General features: G+C 50.1%; 1 protein-coding gene and 1 long non-coding RNA gene across 2 annotated transcripts; one reads left to right on the forward strand and one right to left on the reverse strand.

The window, feature by feature from the left end:
• Positions 1-538: 538 nt before the first annotated feature.
• LOC122153146 lies at positions 539-3,230 on the reverse strand. Its single transcript, XR_006164987.1, has 3 exons — positions 3,004-3,230; positions 1,459-1,491; positions 539-709 (listed from the first exon to the last, which is right to left on the reverse strand). It is a non-coding gene; the product is annotated as an uncharacterized LOC122153146 (long non-coding RNA).
• A 12,337-nt stretch (positions 3,231-15,567) lies between these two features.
• LOC122153033 (olfactory receptor 14A16-like) lies at positions 15,568-16,503 on the forward strand. Its single transcript, XM_042789156.1, has one exon. It carries the CDS (start codon positions 15,568-15,570, stop codon positions 16,501-16,503), a length of 936 nt encoding a protein of 311 aa, XP_042645090.1.
• The last annotated feature ends 2,561 nt before the right edge of the window (positions 16,504-19,064 follow it).

A 19,064-nucleotide genomic window follows, 5' to 3' on the forward strand; every position in this document is an offset into this window, starting at 1 on the left:
ATCCCAGAAGCGAGAGCCCTCCCTTCCCGACCACCCCTCCTCTATACACCGAGCACGACATTACATGATGGGGATTATTTCACTGGCTAATTTGTGTCCAGTGCTCTTGCTCTGCTCCCTCCCAGCTTCTTGTGCACCCACGCACAGGCAGGACATGGGGAGTTGGAGAGTCTTAGAGCTCTCAGCAACAACTGAAAACATCAGTGTATTAGCAAGATTCTTCTCCTACCACACCCATTACTGAATCCAAAGCACAGCACTACTCCAGCTGCTAAGAAGGAAAATGAACTCTATCCCAGCCAAAACCAGGACAGTATCCACCCCTTATTCCATCCCATTTATGTTATGCTCAGGTTCCATGTTTCCCAGTACGTTCTAAGGAATCACCATCCCATTTCCTGGTTTTTGAGGTATACACACAGATATCATTCCCTTAGGCTCTAGGCCATCCCTCTAACATGTATAGTGAGTTCATATAGTCCATAAGTTTGGGGTCCACTGTCATGACAGTCTTTTAAGTCAGGCAGGGTGATGTGCTGTTGGTTCGGTGGGTGGAGCGGGTGGTCTTGGGCACAGCAGGAGGAGGGCACGTAGCCTCTGCTACATCTGGAGCTCCTAGCAGCTGTATCTGGTGTGGTCCATGCTCACAGATTGCGGGCTGAAGATGTTGATCTCAAGGAAGTTGCTGGGCACCAATTCAGTCCTGAATCTATCAAAGTTCATTTCTCATTAACCTGGGTGATTCTTAATCTGATGTCGTTAGTATAATATGTACCAACCGTAGTGATGACCATCTTCAATAACAGGGTTATTTAGCAATTAACATCATACAGTTCAATTCATCAGCTATTTTTACCCAAAACCAAATCCCCTTGAGGCACACATTTGAATTCCCCGTCCTTCTGCATTACCCACCAACTGCACCCGGGTCCTTGGGCAAAAATAATCCCACGCATGAGTTTACCTTTACCAGAGGCAGGAATAACCCAGACTGTCTCCCCCAGCATAATTTTAATGTGCCCTATGGGGACTTTATCTCCATCTACAGTACGTAGGAGGTTTGACTGGGCAGGTCTATCCTGGTTGGCAGATTCTCTAGTATCTGAAATCCTGTTCACCTAAGGCCTCTGATTTTGGTACACTAAAATGCCAGGTGTTTAGTCTAATGACTTTTAATTGTACAAGGAATCACTAGGCGTTCCTCCACAGTAACTGAATTACTGAATTCTAGTTATCTTGAAAGAAACGCTATGGGTTCAGCTTGTGTTCTCGTTTCACTGCTAAAAAAAAATTGAAACTAAGCAAAACAATTCAACAAAAAGCTGTGTAAACCACATCCTGTCGATGTTCCCCACCCTGCAGCCCTTTACTCAGCAGCCTTTTCACTTGTGTGATGAAAGGCACACGCAGACCCACAGAACACACGGTGCGAGAGCACACTCACCAAAAAATACTTACATATCCCACAGGAGTATCTTGAATACCGACTTTCTGAAAAAGGAGAACATTTTGTATCCGTTGCCTAATCACCACCGGTAGAATGTTTTAGGTGACATGAACATGTTTGAATGGCTCAAACACATTCAGTGCCACTGCAGGCAGGACACCTCACCATCTACTGAGGGCCTCTGCGGCCCTGGGAGGGCAAGAAGCCGGAAAGGCTGGCAGCACTGAAGGCTCATTTCACTGTCATTAGACCCTGAAAGCAGTTAGCTTTCCCAGGGAAATAACATGACTTCTCTTGCATTTAATATTTGAAATGTGATTTAAATGTTAATAATTAATGTCAGAATACTTTTAATTTCTATCAGTGAAAGCATATGCTGCAGTCTATTCCATTTCCAGTGGGAAGGAAACTGTGGGCGCTGTGGTCTTCTGTTATTAAAGCATTACAGTAGCAGTGTGAGTCAGTAGAAATGTGAATTTGTCACAATTTCCTTGTCGGATAATATTTACAGTGTTTCAGAGTGTATGTATGTGATCAGCATTTTGTACCCACTTGGAAATTGTATCTGGACATCTCCTTTCACGGTTTGAGTTCACACAGGCCTGGTTCCTTCAGTGCTGGTGAGGTATGAAGCCTAATCCAGCTGCAGCACACTGCTGGTGTCACGGATCTGTCCCATTTACTGTTCACAGTCCCACTAGCAACTCCTGCAATGTTTGTTCTTTACGATAGCTATGCCATTGCAATTCAGAGTATAAGAAAGCCTTTGGGCAAGCCAAGAGTGCCAAGATCTTTAGTTTATGATGGTCATCACTGTTTCTCAAAAAACATTGAGACATATCAAAGCAGTATCCTAGAAAAGTAGTACACGGGAGGAAGGAAGGTGAAGGAAGACACAGCGGTAAAGAAAGTCACAAAGAGCTGAGGCAAACGCCTACACTACATCATGCATTGGCTTTCCCCTGCTCCCTCCCTTTTCTGAAATCCAGTGGAGCTGAAAACAGTATGCACATCCACCAGAAGAACAGAAAAGTTGACACAAGAAAAAAAGAATAAAGTAAAAAAAGCCCTGCACAGATAAAGCCACCAGAAAATAATTATCTAAAAGTCCCACAGCTTTTAGAAACACTTAGCAATTTTAATATATCATAAAAGAAACTGGCAAAAAAACAATTCAAAGAGCATAAAAGAAAAAAAAGAACTACTCATCTAGCACTATCGTAAAAACTGAAACAAAAATGTTCCCGCTAACAGCCCAATGTGCCGCTTCCCGCCCCCCCGCCCCCAGGAGACACCCCCCCCCCCGCCCAAGGGGCTCGCTCCCCTCACCGCCACCCGCCCCGCCCCGCCCCGCCCCGCCCCGCCCCGCCCCGCCCCGCCCCGCCCCGCCCCGCCCCGCCCCGCCCCGCCCCGCCCCGCCCCTCTCTCTCCCGCGCACCGCGCCTGCGCCGGAGGGGCCAGAGCCGGCGCGCGACCGCCGGGCTGCAGGACCGCGATCGGCGCGCAGAGCGCCCGGCGGCACCGCGCACGGGGGGGGGGCGGCGGCGGCTCCTGACCGGGAGGAAGCGACGGGCGAGGCGGCGCCGCTCCGCAAGCACCGCCGCGTCACGGTGCCGGTAACCGCGGAGGGAGCCGCGATCGCTGCAGAGGGCGCCCCCACCGCGCCTGCGCGGCCCCGGGGCTGCAGGACCGCATTTTCGGGGAGCAGCCGGGAGCCCGCAGGAAAACACACAAAACCGGCACCGAAACTGCACCTCGAGCCGCGCTGCGGGGGCCGCGGCGGTAGAGAGGGCTGCGCCGGGCCACGCTCCGCAGAGAGCAGCGCAGCTGTCCGGCGGCCGGGCCCGCGAAAACTACAGCTCCCGGCATGCCCTGGGGCAAGCACAGCATGGCGCCCGCCGTCCAGTGCCGGCAGACTACAGCTCCCGGCATGCCCTGGGGCAGGCACAGCATGGCGCCCGCCGTCCAGTGCCGGCAGACTGCAGCTCCCGGCATGCCCTGGGGCAGGCACAGCATGGCACCCGCCGTCCGGTGCCGGCAGACTACAGCTCCCGGCATGCCCTGGGGCAAGCACAGCATGGCACCCGCCGTCCAGAGCCGGAAGACTACAGCTCCCGGCATGCCCCGGGAGGCAGCTCGCCCTGCGCTCTCCCCCTGCCGGCACACAGAGCAGAACTCTCCCAGAGCTCCGAGGGTGCCAGGGCCAGGCGATCCGTAAGGCTTCAGGTAGTTGTTCCGTAATTTTTGAAATGAAATGTCTTCCTCTGCCCAAGTCTGTTCTTTCTATGAATCCATATCTGGGATAATGTTTTCCAGTAACACCTTGGATACCATGGTTGCCATTGCCCTTGGTGTGGGGGATTGCTTCCACCCAGTGAGTTAAGTGAGCCACTAATACCAACAACTACTTCCACCCTTGTATTTGAGGTAGCTCTGTTAAGTCTACCTGGAGGCTTTGTACGGCTAGCTCCTGTTCCCCAGCCACCTTTTTCTCATTACCTTTTTGTGCACTTTTTAACAAATCAGACATCAATCAACTAGTTGTTTAGCCTCCATATATATTCCTATACACCCATATTGTCTAAGAAAATGATCACAAAGTGATTGTGTTCCCCAATGTATTTTCTGACGTATTAATGACAGAATTTCTCATGATAATGTTTTGTTTAACATCTACCTTCCATCTGGTAAAGTCCATTTTCCTTCTGGATCTTTTTCCCCACTGTTTTTAAGTATAACCTTCTCTTGTTCTGTGAAATTTGGGGCTAAATTCTCATAATCCCCCGTTGTTATTACCAATAAAACTACTGATGATAATTCTGTAGCTGCTTCTCTGGCTACTTAATCTGCTAAATTATTCCCCCTTATTTCCATTGATGCTCCCCTCTGATGTCCTTTCACATGCACAATTGCAATTTCTGTAGGGAGCTTCAGGGCTTCTAAAACTTCTCTGATCAGCCACTCGTGTACTAGCTCCTTCCCTTTTGTATTTATAAGCCCTCTTCCTTCCCATATTTGTCCAAATGTGTGGACCACTCCAAATGCATACTTTGAGTCTGTGTACACTGTCCCTTCCTTATCTCTCAAATATACCAATGTCTGTTTTAGGGCATAGAGTTTACAGGCTTGTGCTGACCACCCAGAAGGTAATTTCCCCTTTTCAAACACTTCCATCTTCTGCCCCTCGATAATTGCATAACCCAATATTCTTTTCCTTCTAGGCATCAAGAGGACCCATCAATAAATAGTTTTTCCCTATAGGGCAAAGGTTCCTCTAACAGATCTTCTCTTATTTTTGTTTGATAACTTATAAAATCCACACAGTCATGCTCTGGTTCCTGAATATCCTCCCTGATTCTCCTCCCATAATTCTAGTAATTTAACCACCAGTTTTCCTTCATCCAGCACCACACCTATTCCTAATTGCACTTGTAAATCTCTACCTAGCAAATTACATCCTACCCCTGGCATTAACAACAGATCATTAACAGCCTATTGATCTTCCCCTTGTATTAACACATTCTTTATAACTGGGACCAAAACCCCTTTGCCTTTGGCCCATACAGCCCAGGCTGTATCTTTTACATAATCTTCCTCCTGGGGACTTAATTTCAAATTTATCAAGGGCTCTTCTGTTGGTATACCCCCCAGGAGGTAGAGCTCCTGACACCCCTAATGATTACCACCCTCATCCTGTTGGGTTAAATAATTATGTACTGGATGGTAATGCATAATCAGCTGATGTACATGAGTTAGTTTTTAGCTGTAGGAGCAACTTCCCTGAAATTATGTGTGAGAAGGTACAATTAGAGAGGGGAAAACCTGGGAGAAGGCTCTCTGAAGTCCTCTTGGTATACAGAAGGAGCTTGTTATTTCACCTCCTGTTTAGGTTTTACTGATCTGCGAGCAGCTGCAGGCAAACCCTAGTGAGGCCCAGCATCAGCAAGACTCGGCATCAGCCCCTAGAACAGGCTCTGATCGTACAACTGCTCGGTGGGCTCATGACCCTTGTCTCTGAGCCATTCTCCAACAGTGAATCACTCTCCTCACTCCTCTTTAAACACTTCAGGACACTGCTGGCTGCCTTTGCAATCAGTTCACGCTGGATTGTGTTGATCGCTGCTGGATAATGTTTTGCTTCCTGACCCCCAGCACAGCCAAGGCCTTGTCAGCAGAGCTGCTCCCCAGCCCCTTCTCCTGTCACTTCAGGGTGTCAGTCTCTCCAAGGGGCAAGACCTGGACATTGTCCTTCTTCTGTCCTGTGAAATTCCTGACAGGACAGTCCTCTCATCTGCCAGGTTTCATCTAAATAGCATCCCTAGGGCACAGGAATGGTCCTCTCAATTTACTGTCATTGACAAACACTGTCAGAATTGCCTCCTCTGGGTCATGGATAGAGTTGTTAAATTGCCCAGATCCCAGGAGATTTCCCTGTGCTTCCCCACAATGCCCCAGTATCTCCCCCTGGCCTCCAGGTAGAGTATGACCCCTTCACCACAGCTCTCTGAGCCTGAGCCTCCAACTGGTGTTTCACCTCTCTGTCTGTCGACCCACCCAGACTGTAATGGCCTAACGTGGGTACGAGAATATTGTGGGAGATCATGGCCAGTGTCTTGCTGCATTGGAGGTACCTGACATCCACTGTTCTTATGTCACGCACAAAAACATTTACTTCATCCTGCAGGCAATCAGGTTAGCGGGGCATGATTTACCCTTGGAAAATACCTGCCAACTGAATTTGGACATTTTCTTCTCTTTTAGGTGCCCAGGAACGTCACCCAAGAGGACTCTAACTGATGGCACAATCCTCACCAAAGAGAGCTTGTACAGCCTGTGGTTCCCTGGGTGGCCCTTGTGGGCCCTTTCAAAGATGGCTGCAACATTGGCTTCTCCCCTCCCACAAGAAGCCTCTACCAATCCCATGACCTCTTAAAAGGCATATGCCAAAAAAAATCCATATTCCAGTCTAACGTCATTGCCAATACCCTGCCTGGATTACCACATACTTAATTTCTCTAATCTTTCATGAATTTGCACCTGGCCAGGATACAATGAACATTTCTCACGTCACCTTTTCAGATGCAGACTGCCGAGGCAAAGGCCCTTTCCATTATTCTCCAGCTTTTTCTTCCCTTATTGTTTGTACCTTCAGACAACTCTCACCTATGTTACTCTTTTGAACTTCAGGGAGTAAAAACTGTCAACAGCCTCATTGTCTCCTTAGTCAACACTTTAATTGTGCTTATATCTATCTTTGTGTATTTACCTACCTAAGGTATTTCTCCTGACAGTAGCCCTCGCATAAGGCAACCTCATTAGTGATATCTTGTATTTAGTATATGCTTCTGGATCAGTCTTTATTGATCAAGAAACTTTATCATACTTTAGATTTCTTTGTTTCCAAGGAACTAAAACCCTTCTGTGCCTGTGGGCAGCCAGTTCTCTAAGGACAGCAGTGGGAGGTGGTGCAAAGGACCTGTAAGATCCAGCTGCAGAGATCAGTGGAGAAGACTGATGTAAGGAGAAGTGATGCAAGTCCCAGGGGGCCAATGTGAGAAATGGTGAGACTGGGCAATGAGGAGCCAGGTTGTCCATACTGTGTTGGACCCCAAGGGACTGTCCAGACCTCCCAAGGAGACACTGTGCATCAATATCAGAGACAGAATGTTGTTATCACCTCTTCTCTAAACTGAAATTAATATAATATGCTCTTTATAATGAAGAATCATTTTTATTAGATATATTTGGAAATGTTCCTCCTTAACTACATTCCAAAATTTATTCAATTAGCTGTAAAACTCTAAAGACTTCAAGAAAATAAGAGAAAAATGCATGGCTTGTTAGGACATTCTGTATTTTAATGAGCCCCATGTTGTGTTTGGCCCTGAGTCCATGAGCCTCAGATACTAAGAGGAGACTGAGCAAAATACTCAAGAAGTCAGAAGAAAACCCAAAGTACCTTGAAGCATTGATTGGCCCCACTGAGGGCCATTACTGACAAAGCCTCCCCATGGACTCGTTAGAGCAGATAATTGGAGGCTGTGGCTGTAGGTAGGCAAAGGCACTGTGCAGGTGGCTGTAAGGCTGCAAAACCCCTTGGTTTGTTTTATGAAGCAGAAAGGCCAAGCCCTGACTTTCCAGGCATTGGGATGGCAGGTCCTGTTCCTCAGGGCTCTTCCTGGGGGCAGTGGGGTGTGAGGGTGAGCAATGTCATGTGTAGGGAAACTGCACAACACCCCCCAGCTTCCCCAATAAGGGGAGAGGACAAAACAAGTTTCAGAACCTGAAAATAAGGTTTATCTTGGTAGGCCTCAGCAACAGAGGCGACTACCATAGTCAAGGGGACAAAGAGCTTGTTCTTGTGTGGCCTTTCAGCCCTTCCAGAGCCCTTGGCCACCAATACTGCAGGCTTCTTTCTACTGTCCTCTTTATGCACCTTTTTCCCTTCAGGCTGTTGACATCCGTCTTGCTTTCCCACTGAGCTGTCACCCCAGCATTTCTGTACCTTCACTGAAGTCTCTCCACTCTCGCTGGCTGCTCCTTGAAAAACAATGCTGTGGGCTTTTTGAGAGTCCTTCTGGGCACCTCCTACGCCACAACGCAACCCTTGTAGTGAGATTTCCTTCCCTCACATCCAGACTGAGCTTTCCAAGCTGAACTTTGTGGAGCTTTCCTTCTCTTCCCACTACCAAGAAAAGCTTCATCATTTCTGAAACCATCCTTCAAGCTGCAGGCATCTGCTACAGTGCCCTGAGCCTCCACTTTACCAGGCTAAGGAACCCCACGTCCCTCAGCCTCTCTACACAGGCACCAAATTCCATCCTCACAGATCTCCTTAGGGCCTTTTCCATTTTCCCCTCCATTCCTCCAGAACAGGGAGCCCCACCCCCAGACACAGTAGCCCAGATGTGGCCACACCAGTGCTGAGTCAAGGGGCATGATAATTCCCTTGTCTGGTTGGCCACACTCCTCCTACCGCTCCCTGTGTGCACTTGGCCTTATTCATGCTGATCATGCCCCGCTGGCTCACATGGCATCCCTTGTAATGTCCAGGCTCTTCTCACGATGGTCAGTCCTGGGCTGGTCAGGTCCCAGCCTGCCCTCCTGTATGGGGTTATTCTCTCCCCAGTAAAGGACTGGCCACTTCGACTTGTAAAACTTCATGAGGTTTCTATCCCCAAATCCCAGAGATTCTCAAGGTGCCCCACGAGTGAATCTCCAATTGGCCAGATTTTAATATGTGCATACATGTGGCTCTCCCTGACATGTGATGCCTCAGACAAAATAATAGCATGAGGAATTGTAGGACACTAGAGATAAGAAAAGGAGGCCCCTGTGTTCAGTGGTATTGCAGACCAAGATAGGAATTTCCCTGGTGGTCATCTCAGAAACACAAAAAGAGCTGTGAGGGAAGAGGAAGGTGGGAGATTTTCATGGATGGGTACAGGGTTGGTCAAGGGGAAGTAACTAAGAGTGGGTAAAGAGGGAAAAAAGAAAAGGTGAATCACAGGAAATGATCAGGGCTGTTTCAGGGTACCAGCCAAGCAACCCTGAATTTGAACTACAATGCCTGGAGAGGGACAAGGAAGCCACAGATCACCTGACCAAATGTTGTGGCTTCCTGTTAGAGAATGGCTCAGAGACAAGGGTCCTGAGCCTACCGAGCAATTGTACGACCAGACCCTGTTCTAAGGGCTGATGCTGCCTCGCTGATGCTGGGCCTCACTAGGGTTTGCCTGCAGCTGCTCGCAGCTGCTGATACATGAAGAATGTCAAGGACACTTCGGCCTTGTGTACCGTGGTGTGTCGAAAACAGGTTGAGAGGAATTGGGAATAGTGGTCTGAGAAACCCAGTGTTATGGTAACGATGGTCTGAGAAACATTGTGTTATGGTACTGTTGTGTATCGAAAACAAGTCAAGAGGAATTAGAAATAGTAACATGAGAAACTTAGTGTTATGAGCAGCTTGTGCTGTTAGCTAACTGCAAGTAAGTGGACCGTGCGGATACGACCTTTAGAGCTTAAGCCAATCAGCTAGTGACTAGTAGGCAAAATAATTAGCGTTGCCTAATTATTATAAAAATATAATAATTAGAGATAATAAGTATAAAAATATGTACCCTGGACTCAATAAGGACACAAGTAGATTGATGCTCTATCACCCACATTGAACCCGTCTCGGCATGTCGTTCTTCCGTGGCTCCGCAGCTTCCTTCAGTTGTCACCAGGAACCTGAATGCTTCCCTTCCCATCATGAAGGCAAGATGTGTGGTGGAAGGAAATGCTGAATCATTTATGCTGGCAGCAACCTCAAGAGATTCCTAGGCCAAACTTGCTCAAAGCAGGGTCACTTATGGGCTCAGAACAAGTTGCTCAGGGCTTTATTCACTTTGAGCTTCAAAAGCTGCAAGAATGGAGATGACAGAAGCTCTCTGGGAAATCTGCTCCTGTACATGACCGCCTTGATGGGGAGAAAGTTTTTCCTCCCTTGTTTCAGTTGATGCCCATTGGCCCTCATCCTCCCATCAGGCTCAACAGTGAAGAGCCTGGCTCCATTCTCTTTCTGATATCAAGAACATACAGGAAGGCTGTTATTAGGTCTTCTCAACGCCTTCTCCTCTCCTGGCTTTGCACTTTTGCAGTAAGGAAGGCCAACGACATCCTGGGCTGCATTCGGAGGAGCACTGCCAGCAAGTTGGGGGAGGTGATCCTTCTTCTCTGTTCAGCACGGCTATGATTTGTTGTGCTCAATTCCCTCAGGGTTTTCAACCCCACCAACTTCACTCACACTGTAGTCAAAGCTGCCCTCCACATCTTCCACCAGTCCCACCCTGTCTTCTTGTGAAAAACTCTTCCAGGAGAGCATTCCCCCATGTCAGGTCAGGGATTACCTTCTGCTCTCCCTTTGAACGAGGCATTCTAGCAGAGGTCCATGTTCTCTAGCAGGGTGTGAGGTTATCCTGACCGGACGACCATTGCATATTGAGGAGCTGGAGATCAACATAACAGTAAACTTGAGTAGACCCATGGACAATTCCCATGGGAGCGCCCTCTTTTTCAGTCACTACAAATGATGACGAGAAGACTTTTCCTTGTAAGAAAACACTGAAAGAGCTCCTATCTTCCACCTTGTTGGGGACAGTGTTGCAATGGCTCTTAAGACCTCCAAGCAGCTGTCTCCCCACTGCTGGCCGGGCAGAAGGGACCTGGCAGCCAGCACCCGAGGGGACACCATGTGCTACTGTGCTGCATAGGCCCCTGCTCAGCCACCCCAGCAGTGCTGGAGGCAGGCGATACCTGAGAGAATGTCTACAGCCACGAGAAAGCTGAGGGCAATGTAAGGATGGTGTTAATGGTGTAAAGGTAGGATGTTGCTGTCATGCCCAGTGAGCCAAGGAGCATAATAGATGAGGCCATGAAGGTGATCAGCTCAACAATCAGTGTTTCTGCACAGGACAGCTTGATCAAAAGCACACTGTCACAGAAGACGTGGTCCACACAACTGGCATTGCAGAAGGGCACCCTGGCAGCCAGGACAGTGGAGGCAATGGTGGCTAGGAATCCCGAAGTCCACAAGCCCAATGGTAGCTGAAAACAAAGGTGACTGCTCATGAGCATGGAGTACTGAAGAGGGTGACACAAGGCCATAGAACAGTCATAGGACATGACAGCCAGAAGGACAAACTCGAGGTAGCCCAGAGGAGAGTAGAAGTAGCACTGAGTTCAGCAGCTTGGATAGGAAGTGGCTTTGCTGCCCATCAGCAAGTTTCCTCTGGCTTTGGATATGACGGATGTCGTGATGAAGATCTCCAGACAGGAGAGGTTACAGAGGAAAAGGTACCTGGTCCCATAGAGGTCTCTTTCAGCGAGGATGAGGGAAACAATCAGCAAGTTTCCCCCTAAGATCACCAGACACAAAGCCAGGAGAGTAATTGCCATTAGGTGTTCCTGATGGTGGAGGGAGGAGTAGCCAAAGAGAAGGAACTCTGTGACGGTCGTATGGTTCAACATCTTAGCATCCGAGCTGCATTGAGTAACAGCAGATGGTCACTGTGGGAAACAGCTTCAGGAGGTTAAAAGAAGATGAGTCAGAGCAAAAGAGTGTAGAAGGATAAGAGATTCATACAAAGATTGAAAGGAGAACAAAAGAGAGGAGGGGAGAATTAGCCTAGCGCAAGAAGGCATCATTTTATGCACTAAGAGCAAACGTAGTATGGGGGCTAGAGTAGGAATCCACTGTAAACTGTATGTAAGTTCTTGTATTTGAGCTCTTTCCCCAAGAGTCACTTCACAGTCAATAGAGAAAAAATAGGGATTTCTCACTAGTTTTTACTGTAGCTTATTTAAACATGTATTTTAGGCTGATCAAAAATGTATTGTAGTGAAAGGGAAAACACGTCAGTGAAGTGGCTTTAGCTTTTTGATTAGGACAGAAACAGGGAAAATGCAGAAGTGTGTGGGAAGTGAAGGAAAGCAGGAGAGTTAGAAAAGAGGGAAGAATTATTCCCTGGAAAGGGTTTGATTACCAAGGAACACCAAAGCCCAACAGAGAAAAGAAAAACATGCTGTGTTTAAAATTGTTCTGTTTTTAAGACTGTCTTTCCATCCACGGTTGACCTTTGCCAGGTAGAACAGAAAAATTATAAAGAATCTTCCTCAGTCAGTGACAACTTTCTTGCTGAAAAACAGTCTGATAAAACATTCTCATTGTCAGAGGGAAAAATAAGAATTAAAAAGCAAAATAGGAGAGGAAACAAGAGGAAAAATCTAAGGGTGCCATTTTTTCAGGAGCCTCAACTTTACCTTCTCATCCCTGACTGTTACATCCCTGGCCAGCTCTTCTTTGTAAAGATGAAGTCCCACAGGGCACTTTACCTCACAGGTTTCTCAGTCACCCTTATCAGGCAGGTGTTCCTAATGTGCTCCAAAACCTGCCTGCATGGCTTGCACCACAGTGTATTGCTTTTAATGCTTGCATGCAGCTGGTTCATCTTGACTGGGGCGTCTCTCACAAGAGAACAGTACGAGGAGTTGCAGGGCACTGCCAATACCCCTCCTGGAGGAACTGTGGCTTCTTGGGGGTCTGGTACTGATAAAGCCGTGGGTCTGGACCCAGAGGGGAAGCAGCCCTTTGGGAGGGAGCTGCAGGAACGCATTTAGCTCTGCCTGGGGATGGACAATGAGTCATCTGGGAGCTGAGGGGTCAACAGGAGAGGGGAGAACATCATGGGCACCACTGCGGTGGGTGGATGTCTGCTACAGATCTCCTGATCAGGAGGAGGAAGTAGATGAGGCCTTCTTCAGACACCTCCTCTCTGCTGACATCCCACCTGATCCGTGCAGCAGTCGAGTCTCATTGCCAGCCCTTCCCACCCTGGGAGATTGGGAGGTATTGTACAGTAGTCATGCTCTTGTTATTGCTCATCCCCATAGAATACTACCCCAGGAAGAGTCCTGAGCGATGTGAGAGGGACAGGATCTCCCATCCCAGGGGCTGGAGGTGAGCAGTTTGCCCTTTCTCTTAACATAACACATCCATGTTCACACAGAACATCTTCCTTTCAATGGCATTTGTCTACCGTCATAATTTTCTCCAGTTTTCTGCTCTAACCAGCCCCTTGGGAGCTTTTGTCAATAGCATCCTCAGTGGGAGCCATTAACAGTGCAGGAAACTTTGGAGTTTGTATCTGATACTGACTCCTTGAGAGGTTTCATCAACTACCTCTCAGTGCCTGAGGTTGATGGACTTGTCTCCAACCCCTCCTGAGGGGTCATTAAACTGCCTTGGGCTGTTGCTGTGGTGCTGAGCTGGGCCGGGCTCCTGGGCCGCAGGGAGCTCCTGGCAAGTGGGCAGCGCTGCAGAGAGACAGCTCTGCCCAGGAGCAGCTCCTCTGCAAAGCGCAGCAGGGCTGGGGGCACTGCCTGCAGGCACCCAGGGCAGAGCAGCGAGGCACACACAGCTTCAAGGCAGCCTGGGCTGGGAGGCTGCTGAGAGCTCCGAGGAGGAGAAAGCGTCAGGGCCCTGGCCACAGTAAGTCTGGGGGTGCAGGGCAATGCAGCTGCAGCTCGGGGAGGGGTCTGGGGAAGGCAGCAGAGCCGCCAGGAATATGCCTCCTGCCTAGAGGAGGAGGAGGAGGAGGAGGAGAAGGAGGAGGAGGAGGAGGAGGAGGAGTAGCTGCTCCCAAGCAGGGCTTCCCTGGTGCCCCCTGCGAGGGCCAGGGCATGAGGGCTGCCTTCTGGGGGAGCCGGCTGCAGGGGTGTGCAGCCGGGTGTGCAGGCAGGGGTGCCCAGGGCGGTCCTTCCCAGCAGGGTCCCTGCACCCCAGGGGGCTGTGTGCTGGGGCAGGGACTCTGCCTGCCTGCCAGGGTCAGCACTCAGCCTGCCCGGGGAGCTCCCCACGGCGCTGTGGGGAGAAGCTGTGGGGGGAAGGAAAGACCCCCGCTAGGGCAGGGTCCTTCTGCTCTCCAGAGGCTACTGCATGGATCAGGGATGCTCACAGCTCCAGATGTTCCCCAGCTCATTTCACAGTGGATTTGTCACAAATACTTCCAGCTCAGAGATTTCATCCTTCTGTTGGTTCTTTCTAGACTCTCTGCTTCCTATTTTCTCTGGCTCATCTTGGTGGGAAAAGGAAATACAGCTGTGTAGAAGAGAGCAGGGTCTGACACACTTAAGCTTTCACAATGATATTTAATATGAATCTCAGTAAGTGCCTTCAGCCCCCACCAGCCTACAGAACACACCAGCATCACCTTAACATTTTCATCAGGTTTGGGTGGGCTGTGCTTTAAGCCCTGCACAAACAGAGAGGCTGCAGGGCAGAGCTGTGCTCACAGGGGCTGGGATGGGGACTGTGAGCACTGGCAGGGAGGAAACATGGGCTCAAAGACAGAACTGCCAGCCTGGACAGCTGGAGGCAGTGGAGACGTGGGCAGGGAGGGAGGGAAATGCTAAGGGAAACCCTGCTGCAGGGCAGACTCCTTCCCTGAGCAACACTCCTCTTGTCTCCTCTGCCACCCAGCACAGCCCTTAGCCCGTGGCTCCTGGCCGTTAGTCACCTCCTGGCCCAGCAGCCCAGCAGAAGGGATGAAGTGCATCTCTGCTGCCAGGGGCCCAGTTCCCACTGAGCAGGGCCTGAGGGCGACTGTCCTGCATTGCTGCTGTCTGGGAGGGGCTGTGCAGAGCTGCTGAAGGGAAAGGCTTTCCTGAGAGCCCGTCTGTCCTTCTCCTTGCCTTGCTCAGATGCCCTTGGTGTTGCTGACAGGCTCTCTGGGAAGGGGGGTTTCAGCTGCAGAGTCAGGCACAGAGCTTGGGAGCCCTCCTCTGCAGATGTGCCCCCAGCAATGAGGTGTCCCAGCTTTCCTCTAAGCCGTGAAGCTCTGGGCAATGCAGTCTGTGAGGCTGGGCCAGGAGCTGGCTCTCCCTTAAGAAGTTGCCGTGGTTTGGACCCTTGGCTCTCTCCTTGGGGTGTCCATCCCAGCTGTCTGCTGCTTCCAGGGGACTCTGTGAGCCGTGGGTGTCATTGGCTAAAGTGGGGTGCTGACACTTGGGGAAAGGGTGAGTCACCTGGTGCTCTGCAGTGGATCCCTCTGCTCTCAGCTGTGTCTGGTTGCTTTTCAGGGTAACACGGGAGTGTAATCACACTTGAACTCAGAAAGGTGCAATTCAGGGCAGACGGGAACAAGACAGAAAGACAGACCAGCTGCTCTCACTCTGCACTAAGGCACAGAAAATCCTCTTGCTTCACTCAACTAACTCTGCTCTCCCTGAGTGCAGCAGAAAAACCTCTCAGCCTGTCTTCTGCTTTCCCCATTCCTCACCACTGGTAGAGCAAAGGCTGACAAGCCCTTCTGGGTTAGGGCAGGTTTTTCTGACAGAGTCACACAAAGAGATGACTCCTTGTCAGACAGCATGCAAAAACCCTTCCCCGCATGAAATGCTTGTCCGGTACCTACCACAGCTCCAGCTACAGAGCTGAAGGAAGATCTCAAAAAAGTGGGGTGCCATGTAGTGGCTGGGATGGGATAAGGACAGAGGGTGTTGATATTTGTAAGAGAAATATACCCTAATGTGTTGTCATCTTTCCTCCTTGAACAGGCTCATACGTCCAGATAAAGCAAATGTTAAATAACAGATCCATCACCCACTTCCTCCTCCTGGCATTCGCAGACACACGGGAGCTGCAGCTCTTATACTTCTGCCTCTTCCTGGGCATCTACCTGGCTGCCCTCCTGGGCAACGGCCTCATCATCACCGCCATCGCCTGCGACCACCACCTCCACACCCCCATGTACTTCTTCCTCCTCAACCTCTCCCTGCTCGACCTGGGATCCATCTCCACCACTGTCCCTAAAGCCATGGCAAATTTACTAAAAGACACCAGGGATATCTCTTACTTGGGATGTGCTGCACAAGTATTTCTGTTTCTATTTTTGTTACCATCAGAGTTTTCTCTTCTCACCATCATGTCCTATGACCGCTACGTTGCCATCTGTCAACCCCTGCACTATGGGACCCTCCTGAGCAGCAGAGCTTGTGTCCACATGGCAGCAGCTGCCTGGGGCACTGGGATGCTCAATTCTCTCCTTCACACTGCCAACACATTTTCCCTACCAATCTGCCAGGGGATTGCTGTGGACCAATTCTTCTGTGAAATCCCCCATATCCTCAAGCTCTCCTGCTCAGATTCCTACCTCAGGGAAGTTGGACTTATCATGGTTAGTGCCTGTTTAGTATTTGGCTGTTTTCTTTTCATCATGTTGTCCTATGTACAGATATTCCGGGCTGTACTGAGGATCCCCTCTGAGCAGGGACGGCACAAAGCCTTTTCCACGTGCCTCCCTCACCTGGTCGTGGTCTCCCTGTTTGTCAGCACTGGCATGTTTACCTACCTGAAGCCCGCCTCCATCTCCTCCCCATCTCTGGACCTGTTGGTGTCATTTCTGTACTCAGTAGTTCCTCCAGCAGTGAATCCCCTCATCTACAGCATGAGGAACCAGGAGATCAAGGATGCACTGAAGAAGCTGATTCAGTTAGCTTCCTCTCAGAGGCAATAAAGTGCCATTGTTTCTTCAGAAGTGTTTCAAATTCATCTCTGAAACCTACCGTACATTGATCATTTTATTTGTCTAAATCTTTTTTTTCTAGAAATATATATGCAGTAACTCTTCTTCCTCAGAAACATGAACCAGCCTCTCTGACCCAGACCCCTTTGTGCGTGTGTCTGGTAGGACAGTACAGCTGGCCTCCCATGCCACATAACCATAATAAAAGGGATTTTCTTAGTGCTGATTCTGGAGGTTGGTTTCTTCTTCCAAAGATGAGGTCAGGAACAGGCTGAAGGAATTGCCCCTCTGAGCGTGCTGCTGTGCTGGGGTTCTCCAGGGGTTCAGGGCAGGAGGGCATGGGGGGATGTGTTAGGGAATAGGCCTGTGCTGCCCCTTCACGTGGGGGTGCCCAGTGCAATGGCAATGATGGCTGATCCATGGGGATCTCCCTGGGACCATCTCCCCGTGGCTTTCAGCCACCACTGCCCTGCAGAGCAGCACCGCCAGCTCAGGGCCGTGCCTGAGGTGACATCCCGCGACAAGAGCAGACCTATTTCTGGAGGCACCAGTTTGGGCAGCTTTTCTCTGGCTGGCACAGCAGGAGCTGCCTGGGGAGCCCCCCGTGCAGGAGTCTTGTGCTGGGGAGAGGGACGGGCACAGAGGGGCTGCCAGCACTGGGCAATCAGGATCTCTTGGAGAGAAGAGCAGCAGAGAGAGGGAGACGCTGGCCTGCGTCTGCTCATGGCATGGCTGGCGCCAGCCCTGGGGCTGATGGGGAGGCTGAGAGCCCTCTGTGCCCCAGGAGCTGCTGTGACCTTCCGAGGGGCTGGGGCTGTGGGGTGAGTGCCCAGAGCTCTGCAGCACCCCCCAGCCTATCCCGCTGGTCATTTCCAGCACTGGCTGCTCACACAGGTTTATGGGTGAGCGTTGCTGCTAAACTATCTCCATCCTCCTGCTGGTCTCAGTGCCTGTATGGGGGGACCAGCCAGCCCTGCCCGGCCTCTCTCCTGGTGCAGACCCTGGCAGACCCCAGAGAAGGGCTGTCTGTGAATCCCCACATGGGACACAGCTGGGGCTGGGAAAGTGTTGGATACTGTGGGAGGCTGCAAATTGTATGTTATGAGATTATGTCTTGCTGGGGCTATGGGGGGGACAATGAACTGATTGCTCTCACTGGCATCATAATGGGGGGAAGTTACCCTGACAGCAAGTAGGCTGGGGGCGTACAAGAAGCTGGGAGCGGACACAACTGGGACACTTGACCTCAGCTGACCAAAGGGACAGTCCATACTCTATGACATTGTGCTCAGCAATCAAAACTACAGGAAAGCAGGAAAAGGAGATGTTTGTAGTGACAGCGCTGGTCTTCCCAAATAACCGCTGTGAACGAAGAAGCCCTGCTTTCCTGGATATGCCTGAACACCTGCCTGCCTGTGAGAAGTAGTGAATGAATTTCTTTATTGTGTTTGTCACTCGCTCACAGCTTTGTTTTATGTATTAAGCTGTCTTTACCTCAACCCATGAGTTTTCTCACTTTCACCCTTCCGATTTTCTCCCCCATCCCACTGGGGAGGAGTGAGTGAGTGGCTGTGTGAGCCTAAGCAGTCTACTATGATTAATCCACAACATCTCAGCCTCTCTAGATCTCCCTGGATGGCAACTCTGCACTCCAGCATATTGACCCTTACTTCCACAATTCAGTGGCATCTTCAAACTTAATGAGAGTGCACTCTTTCAGTTCTTCCATGTCCTTGGTAAGGATGTTTGCCAGGACAGATCCCAGGGTGAACACTTGCAGTACTCCATGTGTTACTGATCTGCCTGCAGAGAAAAATTCATTCACCATGAACTTCTGAACCCCACCATCAAACCAGCCATCCAGACTGTAATGTCCTTACTTGGGCATCTGGCCAGGCCCAACGAGTGGTGGTAAATGGCGTTCAATCCAGCTGGTGGCCAGTCACAAGTGCTGTTCCCCAGGGATCAGTATTGGGGCCAGTTCTCATTAATATCTTTATCAGTGATCTGGATGAGGGGATTAAGTCCACCATCAGTAAGTTTGCATGCAACACCAAGTTGTGCAGGAGTGTTGATGTGCTGGAGGCTAGGAAGGCTCTACAGAAGGGTCTGGACAGGCTGGAGTGATGGGCAAAGGCTGATTGTATGAGGTTCAAGAAGGCTCAGTGTCGGGGCCAGCACTTCGGGCATAACAACCCGATGGAAATCTACAGGCTGGGGGAAGAGTGGTTGGAAAGCTGACCAGCAGAAAAGAACCTGGGTGTGTTGGTCAACAGCTGGTTGCAAATGAGCCAAGAGAGTGCCCAGGTGGTGAAGAAAGCCAATAGCACCCTGCCTTGTATCAGAAATGTTGTGGCCAGCAGGATTAGGGCAGTGATCATCCCTCTGTACTGGGCACTGTGAGGTGGCACCTTGAATACTGGGATCAGTTTTGGGCCCCTCATTACAAGAAAGACATTGAGGTGCTGCAGTGTGACTGAAGAAGCGTAATGAAGCAGGTGAAGGGTCTAGAGCACAAGTCTTATCAGGAGAAACTGTGAGAACTGGGGCGT

Source organism: Tyto alba, unplaced genomic scaffold (assembly GCF_018691265.1).
Source record: "Tyto alba isolate M040663 unplaced genomic scaffold, T.alba_DEE_v4.0 Super-Scaffold_15, whole genome shotgun sequence".
In the NCBI taxonomy this organism is placed as follows: domain Eukaryota; kingdom Metazoa; phylum Chordata; class Aves; order Strigiformes; family Tytonidae; genus Tyto; species Tyto alba.